The sequence below is a fragment of the Heterodontus francisci genome, chromosome 9 (genome assembly GCF_036365525.1).
Source record: "Heterodontus francisci isolate sHetFra1 chromosome 9, sHetFra1.hap1, whole genome shotgun sequence".
NCBI classification, from domain to species: Eukaryota; Metazoa; Chordata; class Chondrichthyes; order Heterodontiformes; family Heterodontidae; genus Heterodontus; species Heterodontus francisci.
Window position 1 is genome coordinate 76,986,747 of NC_090379.1, and position 24,944 is coordinate 77,011,690.

Here is a 24,944-nt window from a genome sequence, read left to right on the forward strand (position 1 = left end):
GATGACCTTGAATTTTTCTAAATGCCCTGCCAAAACATCTGTAATAATGGCTTCTAACATTTTCCCTACGACAGATGTTGTTAACTGGCCTGTAGTTTCCTGTTTTCTGTCTCCCTCCCTTTTTGAATAAAGGAGTTACATTCTCTCTTTTCCAATCTAAAGGAACTTTCCCCGAAACTAGGGAATTTTGGAAAACCACAAACCAATGCATCAACTATCTCACTAGCCACTTCTTTTAATACCCTAGGATGAAGTCCATCAGGACCCAGGGACTTGTCAGCCCACAGTTCCAACAATTTGTTCAGTACCACTTCCCTAGTGATTGTAATTTTCTTGAGTTCCTCCCTCCCTTCCATTTCCTGACTGACAGCTAATACTGGGATGCTACTTGTATCCTCAGTAGTGAAGACCGATGCAAAATATCTGCTCAATTCATTTGCCATCTCCTTATTATCCATTATTAATTCCTCAGACTCACATTCCATAGGACCAATGCTCACTTTAATTCTTAAAATATAAATAGAAACTCTTACTATCTATTTTTCTAGCTAGCTTTCTCTCATACTCTAATTTTACTTTCCTTATCAACCTTTGAGTCATTCTTTGCTGTTTTTTATATTCTGTCCAATCTGCTGACCTGCCTTCCATCTTTGCGCAATTATAGGATTTTTAAGTTTGATACTATCTTTAACTGTTTTAGTTAATCACAGATGATGAGTACCACCCTTGGAATTTTTCTTTCTCATTGAAATTTATCTATTCTGTGTATTCTGAAATATCCCCTTAAATGTCTGCCACTGCATCTCTATTGACCTATCCCTTAACCTGATTTGCCAGTTCACTTCAGCTAGCACTGCTTTCATGCCCTCATAATTGCCCTTATTTAAGTTTTAAAATACTAGTCTTGAACCCACTCTTCTCTTCCTCAAACGGAATGTAAAATTCAATCATATTATGATCGCTGCTACCTAGGGGTGCCTTAACTATGAGGTCATTAATTAATCCTATCTCGTTGCAAAATACCAGGTCTAGTACAACCTGCTCTCTGGTTGGCTCTTGAACTTATTGTTCCTAGAAATTACCCCAAAAACATTCTATGTACTCCTTATCTAGGCTACCTCTGCCCATTTGATTTTTCCAGTCTACATGTAGGTTAAAATCCCCCATAATTATCGCTGTACCTTTCTGAAAATTCAGCATTGTACAATGCCTGCTCTGCCTACTTCCAGAAAGCGTTAGCTACATGTGTCCAATGCCTTCACCAAAGTGGCGCCCAGCAGGATTCATGGTAGAAATGTGCGCACATGCAGTGGATGCCATTTTAGCCCCTTAACAGCTCCAATAACACCCAAATAGCAGTCACTACTGAGCCCGATTACCCACCCAGTATGTCTGTCTCTCACTCACCCTCCGATCAGGCTTTCAAGTAACTTTAATGAAGGCATTAAATGGACAGTTCTGTAGCTAGATGATGACTGTTCTGAAAGATAGCTGGAACAACCGTGCTCCGGCTTGCTAGTTCTATACTGCAGTTAGAGTGGAGGTTCTCTGTTCCCAGCCAGTAAATATCAAATATTGCAAATGTCTCACGTCAGTTCATAGAGAACAAGGGCTCACTTATAAGCATGAAAGGACTGATGTCCTAGGGGGAGTATTTGCTAGAGTGGTTGGGGAGGGTTTAAACTAAAATGGCAGGGGGATGGGAATCTTTGCAAGGAGTCAGAGGAGGGGGGGATCAAAGACAAGAACAAAAGACTGTAAGGGGAATAAGATAAGTGATAGGCAGAGAAATCAAAGGCCAGAATCAAACAGGGGCCACAGTGAAAAATAGTGGGAAGGGGCCAAGTAATGTTAAAAAGACAAGCCTCAAGGCTTTGTGCCTTAACACGCTGAGCATGCGCAATAAAGTGGATGAATTAATCGTGTAAGTAGATGTAAGCGGGTATGATATAGTCGGGTTTACAGAGACATGGCTGCAAGATGACCAGGGATGGGAAATTAATATACAGGGGTATTCAGTATTTAGGAAGGACAGAGAAAAAGCAAAAGGCGGTGGAGTTGCATTGCTGGTTAAAGAGGAAATTAACGCAATAATGAGGAAAGATATTAGCTCTGATGATGTGGAATCTGCATGGGTCGAGCTGAGAAACACTAAGGGGCAAAAAACGTTAGTGGAGGTTGTATATAGACCCCCAAACTGTAGTGGTGATGTTGGGAATGGTATTAAACAGGAAATTAGAGACGCATGCAATAAAGGAACATCTGTAATTATGGGTGACTTTACTCTGCACATAGATTGGGCAAATCAAATTAGTCACAATACGGTAGAGGAGGAATTCTTGGAGTGTATATGGGATGGTTTTCTGGACCAATACGTTGAGGAACCAACTAGAGAACAGTCCATCCTAGACTGGGTATTGTGTAATGAGAAAGGAATAATTGACAAGCTAGTGGTGCGAGACCCCTTGGGGATGAGCGACCATAATATGATAGAATTTTTCATCAAGATGGAGAGTGACATAGTTGATTCTGAGACTAGGGTCCTGAATCTTAGTAAAGGAAACTACGAATGTATGAGGCGCGAGTTGGCTATGATGGATTGGGAAACATTACTGAAAGGGATGACAGTGGAAAGGCAACGGCAAAGGTAGCCAAACCGTGGCTTACAAGGGAAATTAGAGATAGCATTAGATCCAAGGAAGAGGCATATAAATTTGCCAGAAAAAACAACAGTCCTGAGGATTGGGAGCCGTTTAGAATTCAGCAGAATCACAGAATCACAAAATCACAGAATAATACAGTGCAGAAGAGGCCCTTCGGCCCATCGAGTCTGCACCGATGCATTAAAGACACCAGACCTGTCTACCTAATCCCATTTGCCAGCACTTGGCCCATAGCCTTGAATGTTATGACGTGCCAAGTGCTCATCCAGGTACTTTTTAAAGGATGTGAGGCAACCCGCCTCTGCCACCCTCCCAGGCAGGGCATTCCAGACCGTCACCACCCTCTGGGTAAAAAAGTTCTTCCTCAAATCACCATTAAACCTCCCGCCCCTCACCTTAAACTTGTGACCCTCGTAACTGACCCTTCAATTCAGGGGAATAGCTGCTCCCTATCCACGCCCCTCATAATCTTGTACACCTCCATCAGGTCACCCCTCAGTCTTCTCTACTTCAGCGAAAACAACCCAAGCCTATCCAACCTCTCTTCATAGCTTAAATGTTCCATCCCAGGCAACATCCTGGTGAATTGCCTCTGCACCCCCTCCAGTGCAATCACATCCTTCCTATAATGTGGTGACCAGAATTGCACACAGTACTCCAGCTGTGGCCTTACCAAAGTTCTGTACACCTCCAACATGACCTCCCTGCTTTTGTAATCTATGCCTCGATTGATAAGGGCAAGTGTCCCATATGCCTTTTTCACCACCCTATTAACTTGCTCTTCTGCCTTCAGAGATCTATGGACAAACACGCCAAGGTTCCTTTGTTCCTCGGAACTTCCCAGTGTCAGGCCATTCATTGAATACTTCCGTGTCACATTACTCCTTCCAAAGTGTATCACCTCACACTTTTCAGGGTTAAATTCCATCTGCCACTTTTCTGCACATTTGACCATCCCGTCTGTATCTTCCTGTAACCTAAGATACTCAACCTCACTGTTAACCACTCGGCCAACCTTTGTGTCATCCATGAACTTACTGATCCTACCCCCCACATAGTCATCTATGTCGTTTATATAAATGACATACAATAGAGGACCCAGCACAGATCCCTGCGGATCACCATTGGACACTGGCTTCCAGTCGCTAAAACAGCCGTCTGTCATTACTCTGTCTCCGACAGCTAAGCCAATTTTGAATCCACCTTATCAAGTTACCTTGTATCCCATGTGCATTTGCTTTCTTGATAAGTCTCCCATGTGGGACCTTGTCAAAGGCTTTGCTGAAATCCATGTAAACTACATCAACTGCACTACCCTCATCTACACACCTGGTCACATGCTCAAAAAATTCAATCAAATTTGTTAGGCATGACCTCCCTCTGACAAAGCCATGCTGACTATTTATAATCAAATTTTGCCTCTCCAAGTGGAGATAGATTCTCTCCTTCAGAATTTTTTCCAATAGTTTCCCTACCACTGACGTGAGACTCACTGGTCTGTCGTTCCCTGGCTTATCTCTACAACCTTTCTTAAATAGTGGGACCGCATTAGCTGTTCTCCAGTCCTCTGGCACCTCCCCCGTGGCCAGAGAGGAATTACAAATTAAGGTCAGAACCCCTGCAATCTCCACCCTCACCTCCCACAGCATCCTGGGACACAAATCGTCCGGACCTGGAGATTTGTCCACTTTTAAGCCTTCCAAAACCTCCAATACCTTGTCACTCCCTATGACAATTTGCTCAAGAACCTCACAGTCTCTCTCTCTAAGTTCCATATCTACATCCTCATTCTCTTGGGTCAAGACAAAGGGACCAAACTGACTGTACAAGTTTCTATAGGTATGTGAAGAGAAAAAGATTAGCGAAGACAAATGTAGGTCCCTTACAGTCAGAAACAGGGGAATTTATTATGGGGAACAAAGAAATGGCTGAACAACTAAATGCATACTTTGGTTCTGTCTTCACAAAGGAGGACATAAATATCATACCAAAAATGTTGGGGAACACAGGGTTTAGTGAGAGAGAGGAACTGAAGGAAATCAGTACGAGTAGAGAAATGGTGTTGGGGAAATTGATGGGATTGAAGGCCGATAAATCCCCAGGACCTGATGGTCTACATCCCTGAGTACTTAAGGAAGTGGCCCTAGAAACAGTGGATGCATATGTGGTCATCGTCCAAGATTCTATAGACTCTGGAACAGTTCCTAGAGATTGAAGAGTAGCTAATGTAACCTCACTATTTAAAAAGGGAGGTATAGAGAAAGGAGGGAATTATAGACCAGTCGGCCTGACGTTGGTAGTGGGGAAAATTCTAGAGTCCATTATCAAAGATTTTATAGCAGAGCACTTAGAGAACAGTGGTAAAATCGGACAGAGTCAGCATGGATTTACGAAAGGGAAATCATGCTTGGCAAATCTACTAGCATTCTTCAAGGATGTAACTAGTAGAGTTAATGAGGGGGAGCCAGTGGATGTGGTTTATTTGAACTTTCAGAAGGCTTTCGACAAAGTCCTACATAAGAGATTAGCATGTAAAATTAAAGCGCGTGGGATTGGGGGTAGCGTATTGCGATGGATAGAAAATTGGTTGACAGACAGGAAACAAAGAGTAGGGATAAATTGGTCTTTTTCCAAATGGCCGTCAGTGACTAGTGGGGTACCGCAGGGATTGGTGCTTGGACCCCAGCTATTCACAATATATATTAATAATTTAGATGAGGGAACTAAATGTAATATCTCCAAATTTGCAGATGACACAAAACTGGGTGGGAGGGTGAGTTGTGAAGAGGAGGCAGAGAGGCTTCAGGGTGATTTGGACAAGTTGAGTGAGTGGGCTAATGCATGGCAGATTCAGTATAATGTGGATAAATGTGAGGTTATCCACTTTGGTAGCAAAAACAGGAAGGCGGATTATCTGAACAGCTATAAACTGAGAGAGGGGAATATGCAACGAGACCTGGGTGTTGTCGTACACCAGTCGCTGAAGGTAAGCACGCAGGTCCAACAGGCGGCAAAAATTGTAAATGATATACTGGCCTTCATAGCGAGAGGATTCGAGTACAGGAGCAGGGATGTCTTCCTGCAATTATACAGGGCCTTGGTGAGATCACACCTGGAATATTGTGTGCAGTTTTGATCTCTAACTGAGGAAGGATGTTCTTTCTATAGAGGGAGTGCAGCGAAGGTTTACCAGACTGTTTCCTGGGATGGCGGGACTGACGTATGAGGAGAGATTGAGTCGGTTAGGATTATATTCACTGGAGTTCAGAACAGTGAGTGGGAATCTCATAGAAACCTATAAAATTCTAACAGGACTTGACAGGGTAGATGTAGGAAGGATGTTCCCGATGGTGGGGGAGTCCAGAACCAGGGGTCATAGTCTAAGGATACGGGGTAAGCCATTCAGGACTGAGAGGAGGAGAAATGACTTCACCCACAGAGTGGTGAACCTGTGGAATTCTCTACCACAGAAAGCAGATGAGGCCAAAACATTGTATGTTTTCAAGAAGAAGTTAGACATAGCTCTTGGGTTTAAAGGGATCAAAGGATATGGGGTGAAAGCAGGAACAGGTTACTGAGTTGGACGATCAGCCATGATCATAATGAATGGCAGAGCAGGCTCGAAGGGCCAAATGGCCTACTCCTGCTCCTATTTTCTATGTTTCTATGAATTTTCAGGTTAAGGAGAACTGTCCAAGTCAAACCCAAAAATGTGATTGTGACATTTCAACTTGGACCATTTGGCATATGGCATTTTGTGCTGGCACCTGAAGAGTGGTCTTTGAATGACTTTCCCTTCAACTGCTTCAGTTGAACTGTGCACCAATCACACAGACATAACAAAAATTAAGGCATTTATTCACATGCGTATATGGTCATCCAAAATTGACAACACTGAAAAATACTAACACTTGTCTGTCTAATTTTGGTTTAGTCAGTGTTCCTCTAAATCCAGCCATCCAACACAAGTCAAAAGGAAGCTGCAGTAAAAGAAACTAAACCAGTCAAATTTAACACATATGTTTTATGATGGAATCAGATGAGTTTTTGACTGCAATCGAGTGGAACCAAGCTACTTACAAGCACAGACTGTACTTTGTTCAATTACACGTGATACTCATCAATTTTTGAATCTGTCAATTATAAGAATCCATACAAACTGTAGAAATTGATTGAAACTATTTATTTGACACTTTGGAGAGCGTATGTCACAACCAGAACAGTGGCGGCACAGTGGCGCAGTGGTTAGCACCGCAGCCTCACAGCTCCAGCGACCCGGGTTCAATTCTGGGTACTGCCTGTGTGGAGTTTGCAAGTTCTCCCTGTGTCTGCGTGGGTTTCCTCCCACATGCCAAAGACTTGCAGGTTGATAGGTTAATTGGCCATTATAAATTGCCCCTCGTATAGGTAGGTGGTAGGGAAATTATAGGGACAGGTGGGGATGTGGTAGGAATATGGGATTAGTGTAGGATCAGTATAATTGGGTGGTTGATGGTCGGCACAGACTCGGTGGGCCGAAGGGCCTGTTTCAGTGCTGTATCTCTAAAACTAAAACTAAAAACTAAACTAAATGCCCTGAACAGAACAAGATCCTGTGTTTCATGTTAACCTAAAGTGACCTTGATATACAAGTAACAGATGTGTTCACTAACCCAAGTTTACAAGGTCAATAAAGCATTGAAACCTTCAAGGCCAATGATAGGATACAGAAAAGGTGTTGCAGACTGGCACATTCCAAGCTCCAGGACTACTTGCTGAGGGACGCACTAAAGCTTGGGGCTGCCTCTTCAAATGCTCAATGGGGAAAGACCACTGTGTAAGGTCCTCCTACCAAAGTGAACTGAGGGGCGGGACCCATGGGAAACCCAAATATGGGTTTGCTGTAAAATGTACATAGCATGTAAAATGGAATGGAAGGGTTGTGAGGCAACTCACTCTGGTCTTGAAAAAAATGGATTTTAGATTAGAGATACAGCACTGAAACAGGCCCTTCGGCCCACCGAGTCTGTGCCGAACATCAACCACCCATTTATACTAATCCCCTATTCTTACCAAACATCCCCACCTGTCCCTATATTTCCCTACCACCTACCTATACTCGTGACAATTTATAATGGCCAATTTACCTATCAACCTGCAAGTCTTTTGGCTTGTGGGAGGAAACCGGAGCACCCGGAGAAAACCCACGCAGACACAGGGAGAACTTGCAAACTCCACACAGGCAGTACCCGGAAACTGTGTTTCCTTTGCACTTTTTGGAATGTCAACTTGGTGCCGTTTTGAATGGTTTTGTAATGCATTTTTTTTTATATATACAGATTTTTATGAATAAAGTATATATTTGGAAAAAAAAAAATCAATTACAGAAAAGTAATGTGCATACATTAAAATACCTCAGCATGAGAACGCAACTCTTTTCCCTCATTCAGGGAGTTGAACAACAAAATGTGTTCGGTAAATAAGTATTTCTACTATCTACTTTAACACAGAATAAAAATAAACAGCCTTGACAATCAAGTGCCTAAGGGTTCAAAATGCACAAGCAAAAAATATTAAATTGCCTGATTATTTTCTTCTGGGCTAAAATGAGGGTATAGATTATATACTCAGATGTGATGTAGCATTCAAGTCCTCAGAAGAAGGAATTTTCCTCCACACAAGATCAGATGGCAGGTTGTTCAACCTTGTCCGTCTTGGAGCGAAGACCAAAGTACAGAAAGTCCTCATCAGGGAACTCCTCTTTGCTGACGATGCTGCAATAACATCCCACACGGAAGAGTGTCTGCAGAGACTCATCGACAGGATTGCAGCTGCCTGCAACGAATTTGGCCTAACCATCAGCCTCAACAAAACGAACATCATGGGACAGGACGTCAGAAATGCTCCATCAATATCGGCGACCACGCTCTGGAAATGGTTCAAGAATTCACCTACCTAGGCTCAACTATCACCAGTAACCTGTCTCGCGATGCAGAGATCAACAAGCGCATGGGAAAGGCTATGTCCAGACTGGCCAAGAGTGTGGGAAAATGGCGCACTGCCACAAAACACAAAAGTCTGAGTGTATCAAGCCTGTGTCCTCAGTATCTTGCTCTACGGCAGCGAGGCCTGGACAACGTATATCAGCCAAGAGCGACGTCTCAATTCATTCCATCTTTGCTGCCTCCAGAGAATCCTTGGCATCAGGTGGCAGGACTGTATCTCCAACGCAGAAGTCCTTGAGGTGGCCAACATCCCCAGCATGTACACTCTACTGAGCCAGCAGCGCTTGAGATGGCTTGGCCATGTGAGCCGCAGGAAGATGGCAGGATCCCCAAGGACACATTGTACAGCGAGCTAGTCACTGGTGCCAGACCCACCAGCCGTCCATGTCTCTGCTTTAAAGACGTCTGAAAACACGATATGAAGTCCTGTGACAATGATCACAAGTCGTGGAAGTCAGTTGCCAGTGATCGTCAGAGCTGGCAGACAGCCATAAAGGCGGTGCTGAAGAGTGGCGAGTTGAAGAGACTTAGCAGTTGGCAGGAAAAAAAGACAGAAGCGCAAGGGGAGAGCCAACTGTGCAACAGCCCCGACAACTAATTTTATCTGCAGCACCTGTGGAAGAGTGTCACTCTAGAATTGGCCTCTATAGCCACTCCAGGCGCTGCTTCACAAACCACCAACCACCTCTTGGCGCTTACCCATTGTCTCTCAAGACAAGGAAGCCAAAGAGAGAGAGAAAGAGATGTAGCTTTGAGTAATACATTATAATTCTAAATAACTAGTTGATGTAGTTCTAGTTAAACATTAATTAAAAATAACTATCTATTCCCATTGATCAGAACAATATGGAGCACCATTAGGTGGGCAAGAAAAAGATGCCTTCGTTCCAACAGCACACTTGACACTTTGAAGAAAATAAGACAGATACTGCAGACTGATGATCATGGAACTCAATAGGGGGCCTCAATGACCTAAATATGAAGTAGACTGGTTGAAGGCAGGAAATATTTTTTTGAAATGTGATGGGTGGTGAGAGGAGATACAAGAAATAGGAAGAACAATTGCCATCTAAGGAGCCAGACAGCCTCAACCAGCTCCGAGCACATGATATTGTATGTTCTCTGCCACAGTACCAGCATACCTCAACTCTCCTCCCCCACCACATACACAATGCTAATATACCACCACCTTCACAACATTTATAGACCCACTCCACCTTCAATGCCTCTGACCCGTCCTGCTGGACCCACAGGCCAACTCTCTCTAAAGCTTCCACAACCCAATTCTCTCTAAAGCTTCCACAACCCAATTCTCATCAATTCCAATCCCTTTGTTCCACTAGTCCCAAATACTGGAGGAGCCCCCCCCCAATTCCACTGGATTTCAGAATCATCCCCCAAAACTTTCAGACCCTGGTACCTACTTGCCCAGTGCTCCCACACTCAAGGACAGACATCCAAATTTACACTCTAAGATCACCTCTCTCCCAGTGCTTACTGACATAGCTAGCATTCTCCCCCAGGACTACCAAAATCAGTTGACATCACCAACAAATAGACAATTCCTTTAAACGCCAGCAGCACCCCCAGTATTCTCCTCTTCTGTCCTGTCACCGTCCACCTCCAGCGCCGATGAACCCAGATACCTTCCCTTATACTCCCAGGATCCAACCCTAATCTGAGAGTTCCAAACCCCAAGGAGCATCTAGTAAATCAAATCTTACATTCCAAATCCTGCGCAACCAAAGTAGAAATAATCCATTCTCTGGCCACACTCAAAATCTCTCCCAATCCTACCAGTGTCTAGTTTCCCTTGACTACTGCTAAACCCCATATGCCGACCTCCAATCTGAGAATGTTTCCCACCATCTTCCTCCATCCCCCCATCGCGATTCTACGGGTCCCCCACTCCTCCGAAGCGCCCCATAAAATCCAGCCCAATGTAGACTCATACCCATGACTGAATTTGCTGTCACATTGTTCTTCCACAAGTGCCATGCCCAAATTTTTGTCTTCTATTTCAAGGAACTAAGAAAAGCACAGAAACACAAAGTACCTAAAATAAAAGCAAAATACTGCGGGATGCTGGAAATCTGAAATAAAAACAGAAAATGCTGGAAAAACTCAGCAGGTCTGGCAGCATCTGTGGAGAGAGAAACAGAGTTACCATTTCAGGTCAGTGACCCTTCTTCAGACCTGGCAGATATAAGAAATGTAAAAGATTTTAAGTAAAGCAGGGGTGGGGCAAGAGATAACAAAAGAGAAGGTAGTGATAGGACAAGGTCACAGAATAGATGACTAGAAGGTTATGGAGCAAAGGCACATCTCCTCTGATGATGCTACCTTCCATGACAACGCTTCTGATATGTCTTCCTTTTGCCTCAACTGAGGATTCGCCCCACCCGCACCCCCCCACTGTGGTTGACAGGGCCCTCAACCATAACTGGTCCATTTCCCACACCTCTACCCTCACCACTTCCCCTCCCTCCCAGAACCGCGACAGGGTTCCCCTTGTCCTCACTTTCCACCCCATCAGCCTCCATATCCAAAGGATCATCCCCTGCCATTTCCGCCACCTCTAGTGTGACGCCACTACCAAAGGCATCTTCCTCTCCCTCCCAGTCAGCATTCCGAAGGGATTGTTCCCTCCGCGACACCCTGGTCCACTCCTCCATTACCCCCACCACCTCGTCCGCTTCCCACAGCACCTTCCCCTACAAGCGCAGGAGGTGTAATACCTGCCCATTTACCTCGTCTCTCCTCACTATCCAAGGCCCCAAACACTGCTTTCAGGTGAAGCAGCGATTTACTTTTGCTTCTTTCAATGTAGTATACAGTATTCGCTGCTCACAATGTGGTCTCCTCTATATTGGGAGACCAAACGGAGACTGGGTGATCGCTTTGCCGAACACCTCCGCTCAGTCCGTAAGCAGGACCCCGAGCTTCCGGTTGCTGGTCATTTCAACACACACCCCTGCTCTCATGCTCACATCTCTGTCCTGGGATTGCTGCAGTGTTCCAGTGGACATCAACGCAAACTCGAGGAACAGAATCTCATTTACCGATTAGGCATGTTACAGCCTGCTGGACTGAACATTGAGTTCAATCATTTCAGAGCATGATGGGTCTCCAATTTTACTTTTATCTTTAGTTATTTTTTCTTTCATTTTTTGTGTTTATTTTATTTTAGTTTGTTTCTACTGTGCCTACCCACTGGTTTTTTTTCATATTTGTGCTTGCAGCTGTTCAGTTTTCAGTCCATTAACACCCGATCTGTACTAATGCTTTGTCTTTCAGCACTCCATTAACATATTTGCCTTTGCTCCATGACCTTCTGGTGAGCTATTCTGTGACCTTGTCCTATCAATACCTTCCCTTTTGTTATCTCCTGTCCCACCCCTGCTTAACTTGCTTAAAATCTTCTCCATTTCTTATATCTGCCAATTCTGACGAAGGGTCACTGACCTGAAACATTAACTCTGCTTCTCTCACCACAGATGCTGCCAGACCTGCTGAGTCTTTCCAGCACTTTCTGTTTTTATAATACAAAGTACCTGTGTATCAACTTATTAACCCAACTAACATTATCTCAACTGCAATGAGATTTGGTAACCTAAAAAGGAATACACATACACTCTCCATTAGAACATGCACAATATAATTTTCCTGTCCTTATAAAACAGCTTATTGTGTATTGGTCCATGAGAAAATATGCTAGCATATTATAAAATGGCATCCCCAGCACAGTGGGCACGCAGTGGTTAGCACCGCAGCCTCACAGCTCCAGCGACCTGGGTTCAATTCTGGGTACTGCCTGTGTGGAGTTTGCAAGTTCTCCCTGTGTCTGCGTGGGTTTTCCCCGGGTGCTCCGGTTTCCTCCCACAGCCAAAGCCAAAGACTTGCAGGTTAATAGGTTAATTGGCCATTATAAATTGCCCCTAGTATAGGTAGGTGGTAGGGAAATATAGGAACAGGTGGGGATGTGGTAGGAATATGGGATTAGTGCAGGATTAGTATAAATGGGTGGTTGATGGTCGGCACAGACTCGGTGGGCTGAAGGGCCTGTTTCAGTGCTGTATCTCTAAACTAAACTAAACATATTTCTTATCTGTCACACTTCAAGTATCACACTTAAATAAAATTTTCCATTGGACAAAGAAATCAAAATAACCATAACCTTTGCGTGGCCTTAACAATAATTCTAATTGAAGAAAGAGGAAAAAAGCCAAACTTGCGATCTATAGCCTTAAGGCAATTAAACTCTGGCCTCACGCTATATTTACTAGTTGACCTTTTGGCCTTAAAAGGATACAGTTTCACCTTAGCGAAAGAAGAATCTACATCTCCTTATGATATAGCAACACCAACTGACTTGCCATAAGCAATGAGACATTTGCTGTTATAAACAGAATACATATGTTCAGACTTCCTCAGTAATACTTAAGGCATCACAAGTGTATTGTACATTTCTCATCAGACTGAATATTTTTTAATTCTTCCATGGGATGTGAGCATCACTGGCAAAGCCAACATTTGTTGCCCAGCCCTAATTGCCCTTGATAACAGCAGCTTGCTGGGACATTTCAGAGGGCAGTTAGAGGGCACATTGTGTAGGTCTGGAGTCACATTAGGCCAGACCAGGTAAGGATGGCAAATGTCCTTCCCTAAAGGACATTAGTGAACCAGATGGGTTTTTATGATAATCGATGATAGTTTCATGGCACCATTACCGAGACTAGCTTTCAATTCCAGATTTTTATTAATTGGATTTAATTTCCACCAGCTGCCTTGGTGGGATTTGAACCAATGTTCCAAGGGCATTATCCAGAGCCCCTGGATTACTAGTTCAGTTACATTATCACTACGCCACTTCTTCCTCCTGCAACTTCTTATTACCGAGAGTGACACATCCAAACCATAATCAAGGAAAATCTACCAAGGAGTGAAACTGAACCATAATGCTTTTTGTAGAAATCTTGAATCTGCCATTTTTCTTTTTTTATAGACTCATAAGTGGGTGCAAACCAAATTTTCTAAAATCGTAAACATAAAAAATGAAACAGCTGAAAAACTGCCAAGCATTTTAGTCACTTTCATTTTTTTTTAAACTCAATGGCTCAAACCCTCTCAAAAGCTTGGGGTTGGAGATGATACTTTCTCAGACTTTGCTAGCTAAACCTATGCTTGAAATTCACAGCAAGCCAAAGTCTAAGCATGTGCAGTGTTGAGAAATCCCAGTATGCATCAGTACAATCTTCAGTACAACAACTGGTAAAGTATCTTTGCTCAAGCTATAACATCCATAAGTATGTTTTCCAAATGATTTCAAAACAAATTAAAGCATGAATTTTAAAATTGAGGTAAAGTTTTCCTCTGAAACCTTCAAGTGCTTACTTAAAAAAAGGTTTATATGTGCATACACACAGAATGATTACACTGCCTGTGCTTTATTATGTTTACACTGAAGCTGAAAACAATAATTGTTCAAAGATTTTTCATTGCAAAACTCAATGTGGTTTCTGTCAGGCTAGAGTATTTGAGCCTGCTTTTCCAGATGCTTCAAAGACAACTTGGGAAATAAACTTCAGAATCTTCAGATAAAGTTTCATATATAAACTATAAATAAGCAAGAGAAATTAGCTCAAAGAGGTAGAATACAATACTTGTGTTTTTTTCTCCAAAAAATAAATGCTAGTTTGCAAAAGCAGTTGCAGTAGGGAAGAAAAATGAATTATTCTCTAGAAACCAAAAATCACTTGCTTTCCCATCACTTCCATACTCAAGTACCCAAGGTTCACTAATGTCCTTTAGGGGAGGAAATCTGCCGTCCTCATCTGGTCTGGCCTATATGTGACTCCAGACCCACAGCAATGTGGTTGACTCTGAAATGCCCTCACAAGCCACTCACTTCAAAGGCAATTAGGAATGGGCAATAAATGCTGGCCCAGCCAGTGACACCCACATCCCATGAACGAATAAAAAATAACTCATTTTGAAACATCCAAATAAACTATAATCTACCCTTCATAATATGGCAAGTTGGATGACACACTTTTATAATATGATTATAATCATGCCACTCAGATGGAGCTGTGCTTAAAGTCTCTTTAAGGCCATAAACTCTGAGTGGCAACTAAGTACAATTCAGTCATCAATTAGAGTTTAAAGGTTGGTGATGAAAGGTGCTTGCAAACTGGCAACTCAACAACACCTTGCACTGACATAGCACTTTTAATAGAGAAAAATTTCCCAAGGCATTTCACAGAAACATAGACACAAAAATCAACACCAAGACAGTGATGGGACGCAATTGAAAAGAGACAGTTGCCAGATTGAATTTGGAAATTTGGTGCACGTGGCAAGTTCTGTACAGGGGGAAAAAGGGGCTCCTTTTCCTATCTTTTTGAGCCTCCAGCAGTTGGTGAGTCGTCTTCTTTTGACTCCAAGGTAGGCGAGTGCAGAGCATCAGGGAGGGGGAAGAGTTACTTGGACACTTTGCTCCAGGAGGCAGTCACACCCCGTAGAGTGAGAACATTAGAGATGGCCAATGGTCAGGGACAGGAGGGTGTGACTGCAAGTGAGGCAGGTAGGGGGAAAATCAGCAGGTAGTGATGGAGGAGCCTCAGCCCCTGACTTTGTCCAACAGGTACGAGGTCCTTGTTACCTATGTGGATGAGAAGAACTGCAAGGTGGATGCGCGGACTGACCATGGCACCATGGTAAAAGATGCCAGTTCAGTGGGGGGAGTGAAGAGGAATGTGGTAGTGATAGGAGACAGTATCGTCAGGGGGATAGATACGGTTCTCTGTAGCCGTGACTGGGAGCTCTGATGGCTGTGTTGCCTGCCAAATGCCAGGGTTAAGGACATCTCCTCACAGCTGGAGAGGTACCTGGAATGGCAGGATCCAGCTGTCACGGTCCATGTGGGAACCAATGACATAGGTAGAACCAGAAATGATGTTCTGCTTAGAGAATTTGAATAGTTAGGGTCCAAACTAAAACGCAGATCATCAAAGGTAATCATTTCCGGATTGTTATCTGAGCCACGCACAAATTGGCACAGGGTCAAGCAGATTAGAGAACTTAATGTGTGGTTCGAACAGTGGTGTGGGAAGAAGGGGTTTTGATTCTGGAGGCACTGGCATCAGTACTCAGGGAAGAGGAAGCAATTCCGTTGGGATGGGGTTCACTTGAACCGGGTTGGAACCAATGTCCTGGCCAGTTGCATAAACAGGGCTGTGGACAGGGCTTTAAACTAATGGAAGGGGGTGTTTGTGGGAGGGTTTGGGTAAAGGGAAATTTAGTAATCCAAAGAGACGGGTCAGGGCATCGGAGCAGGATAGTGATGTGGGTAACTCCCAACAGGATGGGACACAGTGTTTCACAAAAATTGTACAATTGGCAAATAAGGCAATTGCAGGGAATAGAGGTTAAAAAATGAAATTACAGTTTCTTTATCTGAATTCACAAAGCATCTGTAATAAGATAGATGAACCAGTGACACGATAGAAGTAAATGATCTAGATCTAATTGCCACTACCGAGACATGGTTACAAAGAGATCAAGGTTGGGAAATGAATATTCCAGGGAGCACAATATTTCGGAGAGACAGACAGAATGGCAAAGGAGGAGGGGTAGCGCCGATAGTAAAGGATGGCATTAGGACATTAATAAGAAGGGATCTGGCCTCAGAAGATCATGAAGTAGAATCAGTTTGTGTGGAAATTAGGAACAGCGGGAATCAGAAAACATTGGTGGGAGTAGTTTACAGACCCCCTAACAGTAGTTATATTATTGGACAGAACATTAAACAGGAAATTATTGGAACAAGTAACAAAGGTAATGTATTAATTCTGGAGGACGTAAATCTGCATATAGACTGGGACAATCAAATTGGCAACAGTGGCCATACAGCACAGATCTAGAAGATAAATTTGAGGAATGCTTTCGTGACACTTTCTTGGAGCATAATGTTGTAGAACTGACTAGGAATAAAGCTATCTTAGATCTCATATTGTGTAATGAAGCAGGGTTAATAAGCAATGTCAAAGTAAAAGATCCACTGGGGAAATAGCAATCATAATACCATTGAATTTCACGTTAAGTTTGAAAGTGGCACATTTCAATCACAAACCAGAATCTTAAACTTAAAGCCAATTACGAAGGTATGAGGGGAGAACTGGCTAAGGTTAATTGGGTAAAGAGACTGGAAGGTCTGGCGGTAAATGAACAGTGGGAAACATTTAAAGAAACAATTCAAAGGGTTCAACAAAAGTACATTCCGTTCAAAAACTTGTCCAGAAAGACACATCCGTGGCTCACTCAGGAAGTTAAGGAGAGTATCAGACTAAAAGAAGCAGCTTAAAATGTTGCAAAAAACAGTAGTAAGTCTGAGGATTGGGAGTGTTTTAGAAACCAGAAAAGGGCCACCAAAAAGTTGATAAGGGAAATAGAATGAGAGTAAACTAGCCAGCATTATAAAAACAGATTGTAAAAGCTTTCATAAGCACATAAAAAGGAAGAGAGTAGCAAAAGTAGACGTTGGCCCCTTGGAGGCAGTGACAGGAAAAATCATCATGGGGAACGAGGAAATGGCAGAGGCACTGGACAAATATTTTGTGTCTTTCTTCACAGTAGAAGACACAAGTTCCATACCAGAAATAGGCAGTAGCTGAGGGGCTAAAATGAGTGAGGAAATTAATGATATCGATATCAGCCGAGAAAATGTATTGGAGAAACTTGAGGAACTAAAATCTGACAAGTCACCGAGGCCACATGGCTTACCTTCTAGTGTTCTAAAAGAGATAGCTGCAGAGATAGTGGATGTGCTGGCTATGATTTTCCAGAATTCCTTAGATTTAGGAATGGTCCCATCAGATTGTAAGTTGGCAAATGTTACTCTGCTTTTCAAGAGAGGAGGTAGAGAGAAAGTAGGGAACTACAGGCCAAACAACAGTCGTTGGGAAGATACTGGAAGCTATTATTAAAGAAGTCTTAACATTGCACTTGGAAAAGCATAGTATGATTAGAACAAATCAACATGGTGTTACTAAAGGGAGATCCTGTTTGAAAAATTTATTAGAGTTCTTTGAGGATGTAACTAGTAGGGTAGATAAAGGGCAACCAGCAGATGTAGTATACCTGGATTTTCAAAAGGCATTGCCCTCAATGCAGCCCAGCCTCTACCAGTCATGGATGAGCTGGACATACAGCCAACCAAATCAGAACTCAGTGATGCCATTGATTCTCTAGCCAGCGGAAAAGCCCCTGGGAAGGACAGCATTACCCCTGAAATAATCAAGAGTGCCAAGCCTGCTATACTCTCAGCACTACATGAACTGCTATGCCTGTGCTGGGATGAGGGAGCAGTACCCCAGGACATGCGCGATGCCAATATCATCACCCTCTATAAAAACAAAGGTGACAGCGGTGACTGCAACAACTACCGTGGAATCTCCCTGCTCAGCATAGTGGGGAAAGTCTTTGCTCAAGTCGCTCTGAACAGGCTCCAGAAGCTGGCCGAGCGCGTCTACCCTGAGGCACAGTGTGGCTTTCGTGCAGAGAGATCGACCGTTGACATGCTGTTCTCCCTTAGTCAGATATAGGAGAAATGCCGTGAACAACAGATGCCCCTCTACATTGCTTTCATTGATCTCACCAAAGCCTTTGACCTCGTCAGCAGACGTGGTCTCTTCAGACTACTAGAAAAGATTGGATGCCCACCAAAGCTACTAAGTATCATCACCTCATTCCATGACAATATGAAAGGCACAATTCAACATGGTGGCTCCTCCTCAGAGCCCTTTCCTATCCTGAGTGGCGTGAAACAGGGCTGTGTTCTCGCACCCACACTTTTTGGGATTTTCTTCTCCCTGCTGCTTTCACATGCGTTCAAGTCCTCTGAAGAAGGAATTTTCCTCCACACAAGATCAGGGGGCAGGTTGTTCAACCTTGCCCGTCTAAGAGCGAAGACCAAAGTACGGAAAGTCCTCATCAGGGAACTCCTCTTTGCTGACGATGCTGCTTTAACATCTCACACTGAAGAGTGCCTGCAGAGTCTCATCGACAGGTTTGCTGCTGCCTGCAATGAATTCGGCCTAACCATCAGTCTCAAGAAAACGAACATCATGGGGCAGGACGTCAGAAATGCTCCATCCATCAATATTGGCGACCACGCTCTGGAAGTGGTTCAAGAGTTCACCTACCTAGGCTCAACCATCACCAGTAACCTGTCTCTAGATGCAGAAATCAACAAGCGCATGGGAAAGGCTTCCACTGCTATGCCCAGACTGGCCAAGAGAGTGTGGGAAAATGGCGTACTGACACGGAACACAAAAGTCCGAGTGTATCAGGCCTGTGTCCTCAGTACCTTGCTCTATGGCAGCGAGGCCTGGACAATGTATGTCAGCCAAGAGCGACGTCTCAATTCATTCCATCTTCGCTGCCTCCGGAGAATACTTGGCATCAGGTGGCAGGACCGTATCTTCAACACAGAAGCCCTCGAGGCGGCCAACATCCCCAGCTTGTGCACACTACTGAGCCAGCGGCGCTTGAGATGGCTTGGCCATGTGAGCCGCATGGAAGATGGCAGGATCCCCAAAGACACATTGTACAGCGAGCTCGCCACTGCTATCAGACCCACCGGCCGTCCATGTCTCCGCTATAAAGACGTCTGCAAACGCGACATGAAATCCTGTGACATTGATCACAAGTCGTGGGAGCCAGTTGCCAGCGTTCGCCAGAGCTGGCGGGCAGCCATAAAGACGGGGATTAAAATGTGGCGAGTCGAAGAGACTTAGTAGTTGGCAGGAAAAAAGACAGAGGCGCAAGGGGAGAGCCAACTGTGCAACAGCCCCAACAAACAAATTTCTCTGCAGCACCTGTGGAAGAGCCTGTCACTCTAGAATTGGCCTTTATAGCCACTCCAGGCGCTGCTTCACAAACCACTGACCACCTCCAGGCGCTTACCCATTTCTCTCAAGACAAGGAGGCCAAAAATGAAAGGACTTATAAAACCCAAAATGTATTTGCAGCACAGGTTTTACATAGGGACATAAGAATTTATAATAAAAAATGCTGACAGAAAGTGCACATAGTTTTTACTATCAATCTACTATATATTTTTCATGATACTGAAGGGCTAGTCTACCTTACTCATGGCTTTACAATAAATTTAAAATAAATATTCCCTCCTCTCCCAAAGTATCCAGTTCATGCTGGGGTCAAATTCCATGGATGCCAGTCCTGCTCAGGTAACTTGCCAAAGTAGCTATTTTTCTTATATGAGCATAAACTATGAACGTTGCAGGTTATTGAAGCATAGAGGACATCACAGTCAGCCTGTCCCTTTCCTTGCCTTACCTAACACTTTCCAGAAAGCATATAGGTCGCTATAGAAGGGTGTTGAAGCTAACTATAGCACATCAAGCGTTAGTGGTTCAGAGCAGCTAACTCACCAGCGACTGGCAATCAAACCTAGGATCTTTGTTCTGAACCTTCCAATTCCTCAATTCTTTTAGCAACTGAGCCACCGGGAGATGTTGGGTGAATTAATTTTACTCATTGATTCATGCAAACAAAAAGCAAGCAAGCACAGTGAGGTAAAAGTGGTTTCAACTTACTAAACAATAGTAATGAAGAGTTACCCCACTATCGTAGGTTTTCTTTTCGCCATATTTTTCAGGGCAGTCGTCATTCCGTCGACAAAATGCACAAGCTACAGGAACAAACAAAATTCACATTGATCATCTTGAACTAAAATGTGAGTGACTACTTTTGGATTCTGAATAATTACACAAAAAACTTCAGTACTGGCTACCTGAAAAGGTTGCATAATCAGAAAGGAAGTGGCAAACAGTGATCAGGTGCACTAATAGTAATGTCTACATGGAAGATTTTCTTCTTTCTGGCTTTGTTTTTCTGCCTGAGTGTTAAAGAGAGCAGTAATCTTTCTGACAGGGCCAGTCTTGAATCACTAAAATTTAGGGCAGCTTTACTTGCAACGAGGGGAGTTCTATGGGGAAGCAGTATTAGAAAGTTTACTTATATATTACAAGGGCCTCTCTCTCAACCTGTAGTGGTAGCAGAAAACAAAAGTATTATCGGTGTACAACAGGCCACGTGCAACGGTCACTAGAATTTGCTGGATCTGATGCACTTCATAAGCATAGAAGTAACTGGGCAATGTATTACTTGCCACAAAGAATGCACGTAAGCAGAACCAAGACTACCCATTTCATTCTACAGGCATAATTGGAAAGACAAGTGGGACACATGCATTCAACTCTGATATGCAAGTGTCCCTATGGGAAAAGGAACAAAGTAAAAAGGATGCATTTGCTTGTGTACTTCCTTGTGGCTAGCTCAGAGTAAACACAAATTTACCCTCAATTTTCTCGGTTTTTCATAAGCAAAATAAAAAAATCAGCCAAGACCAGAAATCTGTAAATAAATATAAAAATTAAAGCATGTTAACACAGGAATGGAGTGAACATCACAAGAGCTCCCTGAAGTTTCAGACATTGAATAACACAGATTGGAAAGATCCCACATTCAATCCCTGGTCTTTGCTGCACTAACTGATGTGACCCACAGCGGCAGTAGTGGCACTATTGTGACCTCAGCACCTCCGGGTTAAGAAAGGGAAAATCAGCATGCACCTTGCTCCTGAACACTCTCCGGCAATACTACTAGACGTAATCATTCATGGACGTCAGGCTTGGGCTAGAGAGAAGTCAACATTTGAAGCATTTCTCTTCACCAGAACCAAAAAAGAAAAAATGCCTCATCAACCTATCGCTTCCCTCCATAAGTGCTGTGCCTGACTTGCTGAGGGTTTCTAGCATTTTCTATTTAAGCAGCTGCAGTATTTTGTTTGGGTTAGATTGGGCTGGCCTGTGACATCCAGGATATTCAAATAATTTGCATTCAGTAAAGACCTGCACATGAATAATGATCAGTTGGGTGAGGTACTGAAGGTTCACTGGCACCTTGTGTGAGCAACCCTGCAGAACAGTATTTAAGGGAACTAGCTCTGAGCAGCGCTCATGTACTTCCTCGTGGCTAGAGCAGCAAAAATACCAAATTTCCCTTAAGCCATAGCCAAAAAGTAGATATTTTGCAACAAGAAAAAAAGAAAACATCCTTGAAAAATACTTTAAACTGCTCTATCGAAGTTACAAATTACATCCTCCTACTTATGACCATGGTGCACTATCCAGTCAGATCCCTCTCAACATTTCTGCAGCCTCTGACATGGTCGACCACACCATCCTCCGCCAATGCCCAATTCAGTGGGACAGCTCTTACTTCATTTTACATATTCAATTGCAGCCACAGTATTTCCCGTTCTCACACCATTATTTCTAAGCCTCAATTTCCTCCAATTAAGCACTGTCCTCCACCACAACCACCTTGCCATCGATCCCATTCCCCTTCTAATTCATTGTCACAGTTTGAATCAGACTGTTCAGACCTCTGTGTCCAATGGTCACAGGCATAGAACATGTAATTTGTAACTTTGATAGTTATTTTCAAAGATATTTCCTCACACCAAGATGAGCTCCTGATCCCATACATGCTTCATCACAAAACCCACCTAAGTCCACCTCTAACATCGCCCATCAACACCCGGCCTGAGCCCTTCGACTATCGAAACCCTCATCCACGTCTTAGGCACTTCCATTTTTGACAATTCCAATGCTCTCATGACTGATCTCCCATCTTACACTCTCTATAAACCACTTCACCAAAAACTCTTCTGTTATTTTATTAAGCACCAGAACCTGCTAATTCATCTTGGGATCTTTTCCTACATTGATAGGGCTATAAAAATGCAAGCTGTTGCTCTAAATCTGTTGCAGTTACAATTGCCAAGACCAGATCACGTTCCGAGTTAGCGGTTTCCAGTTGCACGGCCGAAGGCAGCAAGGTCCATTCTGGCAAGTTCTTTCCCCACCATAATTTTTTTTAATTTATTCATCTGTGGGATGTGGGTGTCACTGGCTAGGCCTGTAATTATTGCCCATCCCTAATTGCCTTCGAGTAGGTCGTGGTGAGTTGCCTTCTTGAACTGCTGCAGTCCTTGGGGTGTAGGTACACCAACCGTGCTGTTAGGAAGGGAATTCCAGGTAGAGGCCTGCTACCCGACCCGAAGGGACCTGACAACACGTGTTGGGTTCGGCTCGGGTCGGGCCCATCTTCAGGGTCCAGCTTTTGGGCTCGCGTCAGGTCGGGCCAAGCCCAGGTCGAGTCGGACACACATGGTTAGTGCTATGCTGGTAAGTATTGAAATTTTTAAAAAAAAACTTACATGAGCTGGGAGTCCGGGACGAAACTGAGTCTGCGCAGTGAGCGAGTGACGTCACGATGACGTCATCACGCATGCGCTGCAGCTCCGTGAAGCTTCCCAGTCGGAAGGTAAGTAAAGGGATGGTCGGGTCGGGTCCGCCTATTTTTTCCCGATCTGAGCAGGCCTCTAATTCCAGGATTTTGACCCGGTGACAGTGAAGGAATGCCAATATAGTTCCAATTCAGGATGGTGTGTGGCTTAGAGTTGAACTTGCAGATGGTGGTGTTCCCATGCATCAGCTGCCGTTGTCCTTCTAGGTGGTAGAGGGTGCGGGTTTAGAAGGGGCTGTCGAAGGAGCCTCGGTGTGTTGCTGCAGTGCATCTTGCTTATGGTACACACGACTGCTACTGTGCATCAGTGGTGGAGGGACTGAATACTGAAGGTGCTGGATGGGGTGCAAATCAAGTGGGCTGCTTTGTCCTGGATGATGTCAAGGATCTTGAGTGTTGTTGGGGCTGCACCCATCGAGGCAAGTGGAGAGTATTCCATCACACTCCTGACTTGTGCCTTGTAGATGGTGGACAGGTTTTGGGAAGACAGAAGATGAGTTACTTGCTGCAGAATTCCCAGCCTCTGACCTTCTCTTGTAGCCACAGCATTTATGTGGCTGGTCCAGTTCAGTTTCTAGACAATGGTGATCCCCCAACATGTTGAAAGTGCGGGATTCAGCAATCGTAATGCCACTGAACGTCAAGCAGCGATGGTTAGATTCTCTCTTGTTTGAGATGGTCATTGCCTGGCACTTGTGTGGCATGAATGTTACTTGCCACTTATCAGCCCAAGCCTGGATGTTGTCCAGGTCTTGTTGCAAGAAGAACATGGGCTGCTTCAGTATCTGAGGAATCGCGAATGGTGAACATTGTGCAATCATCAGTGAACATCCCCATTTCTAATCTTATGATGGAGGGATGGTCATTGATGAAGCAGCTGAAGATGGTTGGGCCTAGGACACTGCCATGAGGAACGCCTGCAGTTATGTCCGGGGACTGAGATGACTGATCTCCAACAACCACAACCAACTTCAATATACAATATTGGGCGGCACAGTGGCGCAGTGGTTAGCACCGCAGCCTCACAGCTCCAGCAACCTGGGTTCAATTCTGGGTACTGCCTGTGTGGAGTTTGCAAGTTCTCCCTGTGTCTGCGTGGGTTTCCTCCGGGTGCTCCGGTTTCCTCCCACAGACAAAAGACTTGCAGGTTGATAGGTGAATTGGCCATTATAAATTGCCCCTAGTATCGGTAGGTGGTAGGGGAATATAGGGACAGGTGAGGATGTGGTAGGAATATGGGATCAGTGTAGGATTAGTATAAATGGGTGGTTAATGGTCGGCACAGACTCGGTGGGCCGAAGGGCCTGTTTCAGTGCTGTATCTCTAAATCTAAAATCTAAAAAAATATCTTTGTGAGCTAGGTTAACTATAAACATGGCTATTTTAGAGACATCATTAGAAACAAGTATGTATTCAGTGCAGGTTGAATGATTCTTAAGCGCAAGCTGCACTCAAGTCATATGAATAACGGCACTGTGATATTTGAATGTTGAGTTCACACAAATTGTGGCTGGTTCACGTGTGCATGTTGCAATCTACTGCTAAACATCAAGGTAAACAGGTGGGGGCAGAGTATGGAAGGCATATTCAAGTGGCACTAGGCCAGTTCTAATAATGACTTGGTAATTTGAGTGTTGTACATGAAAGCAATAATTTAGATGTGGTTGATACCAACATCTTTTGTATTCCTTTAAATGGATACGCATTAGGTTGCGTAATTGGGTTAAAATGAAAAACAATTTTGTAAGAAAGGAAACATCAAAATTATGATGATTGTACACAATTTATACAAACAACCAAGATGCTGCATTTTTGCTAATCATCAGCTAGCATAGTCATAGTGATATACAGCACAGAAACAGGCCCTTCAGCCCATCCTGTTCATGCCGGCCATCAA

At 43.9% G+C, this 24,944-nt stretch overlaps 1 protein-coding gene across 4 annotated transcripts in view; it reads right to left on the reverse strand.

Annotated features, from left to right (window-relative positions):
- Nucleotides 1-24,944, reverse strand: part of g2e3 (G2/M-phase specific E3 ubiquitin protein ligase) — a 169,181-nt gene that overhangs the window by 133,205 nt on the left and 11,032 nt on the right. For 2 of the 4 annotated variants that reach the window (XM_068039370.1, XM_068039369.1), the window contains exon 3: nucleotides 20,293-20,363. In XM_068039370.1, the coding sequence (XP_067895471.1) occupies nucleotides 20,293-20,363 (71 nt within the window). Of the gene's footprint in view, nucleotides 1-20,268; nucleotides 20,364-24,944 lie in introns of those variants that run through there. The other 2 variants (XM_068039368.1, XM_068039371.1) reach the window with 2 other exon arrangements.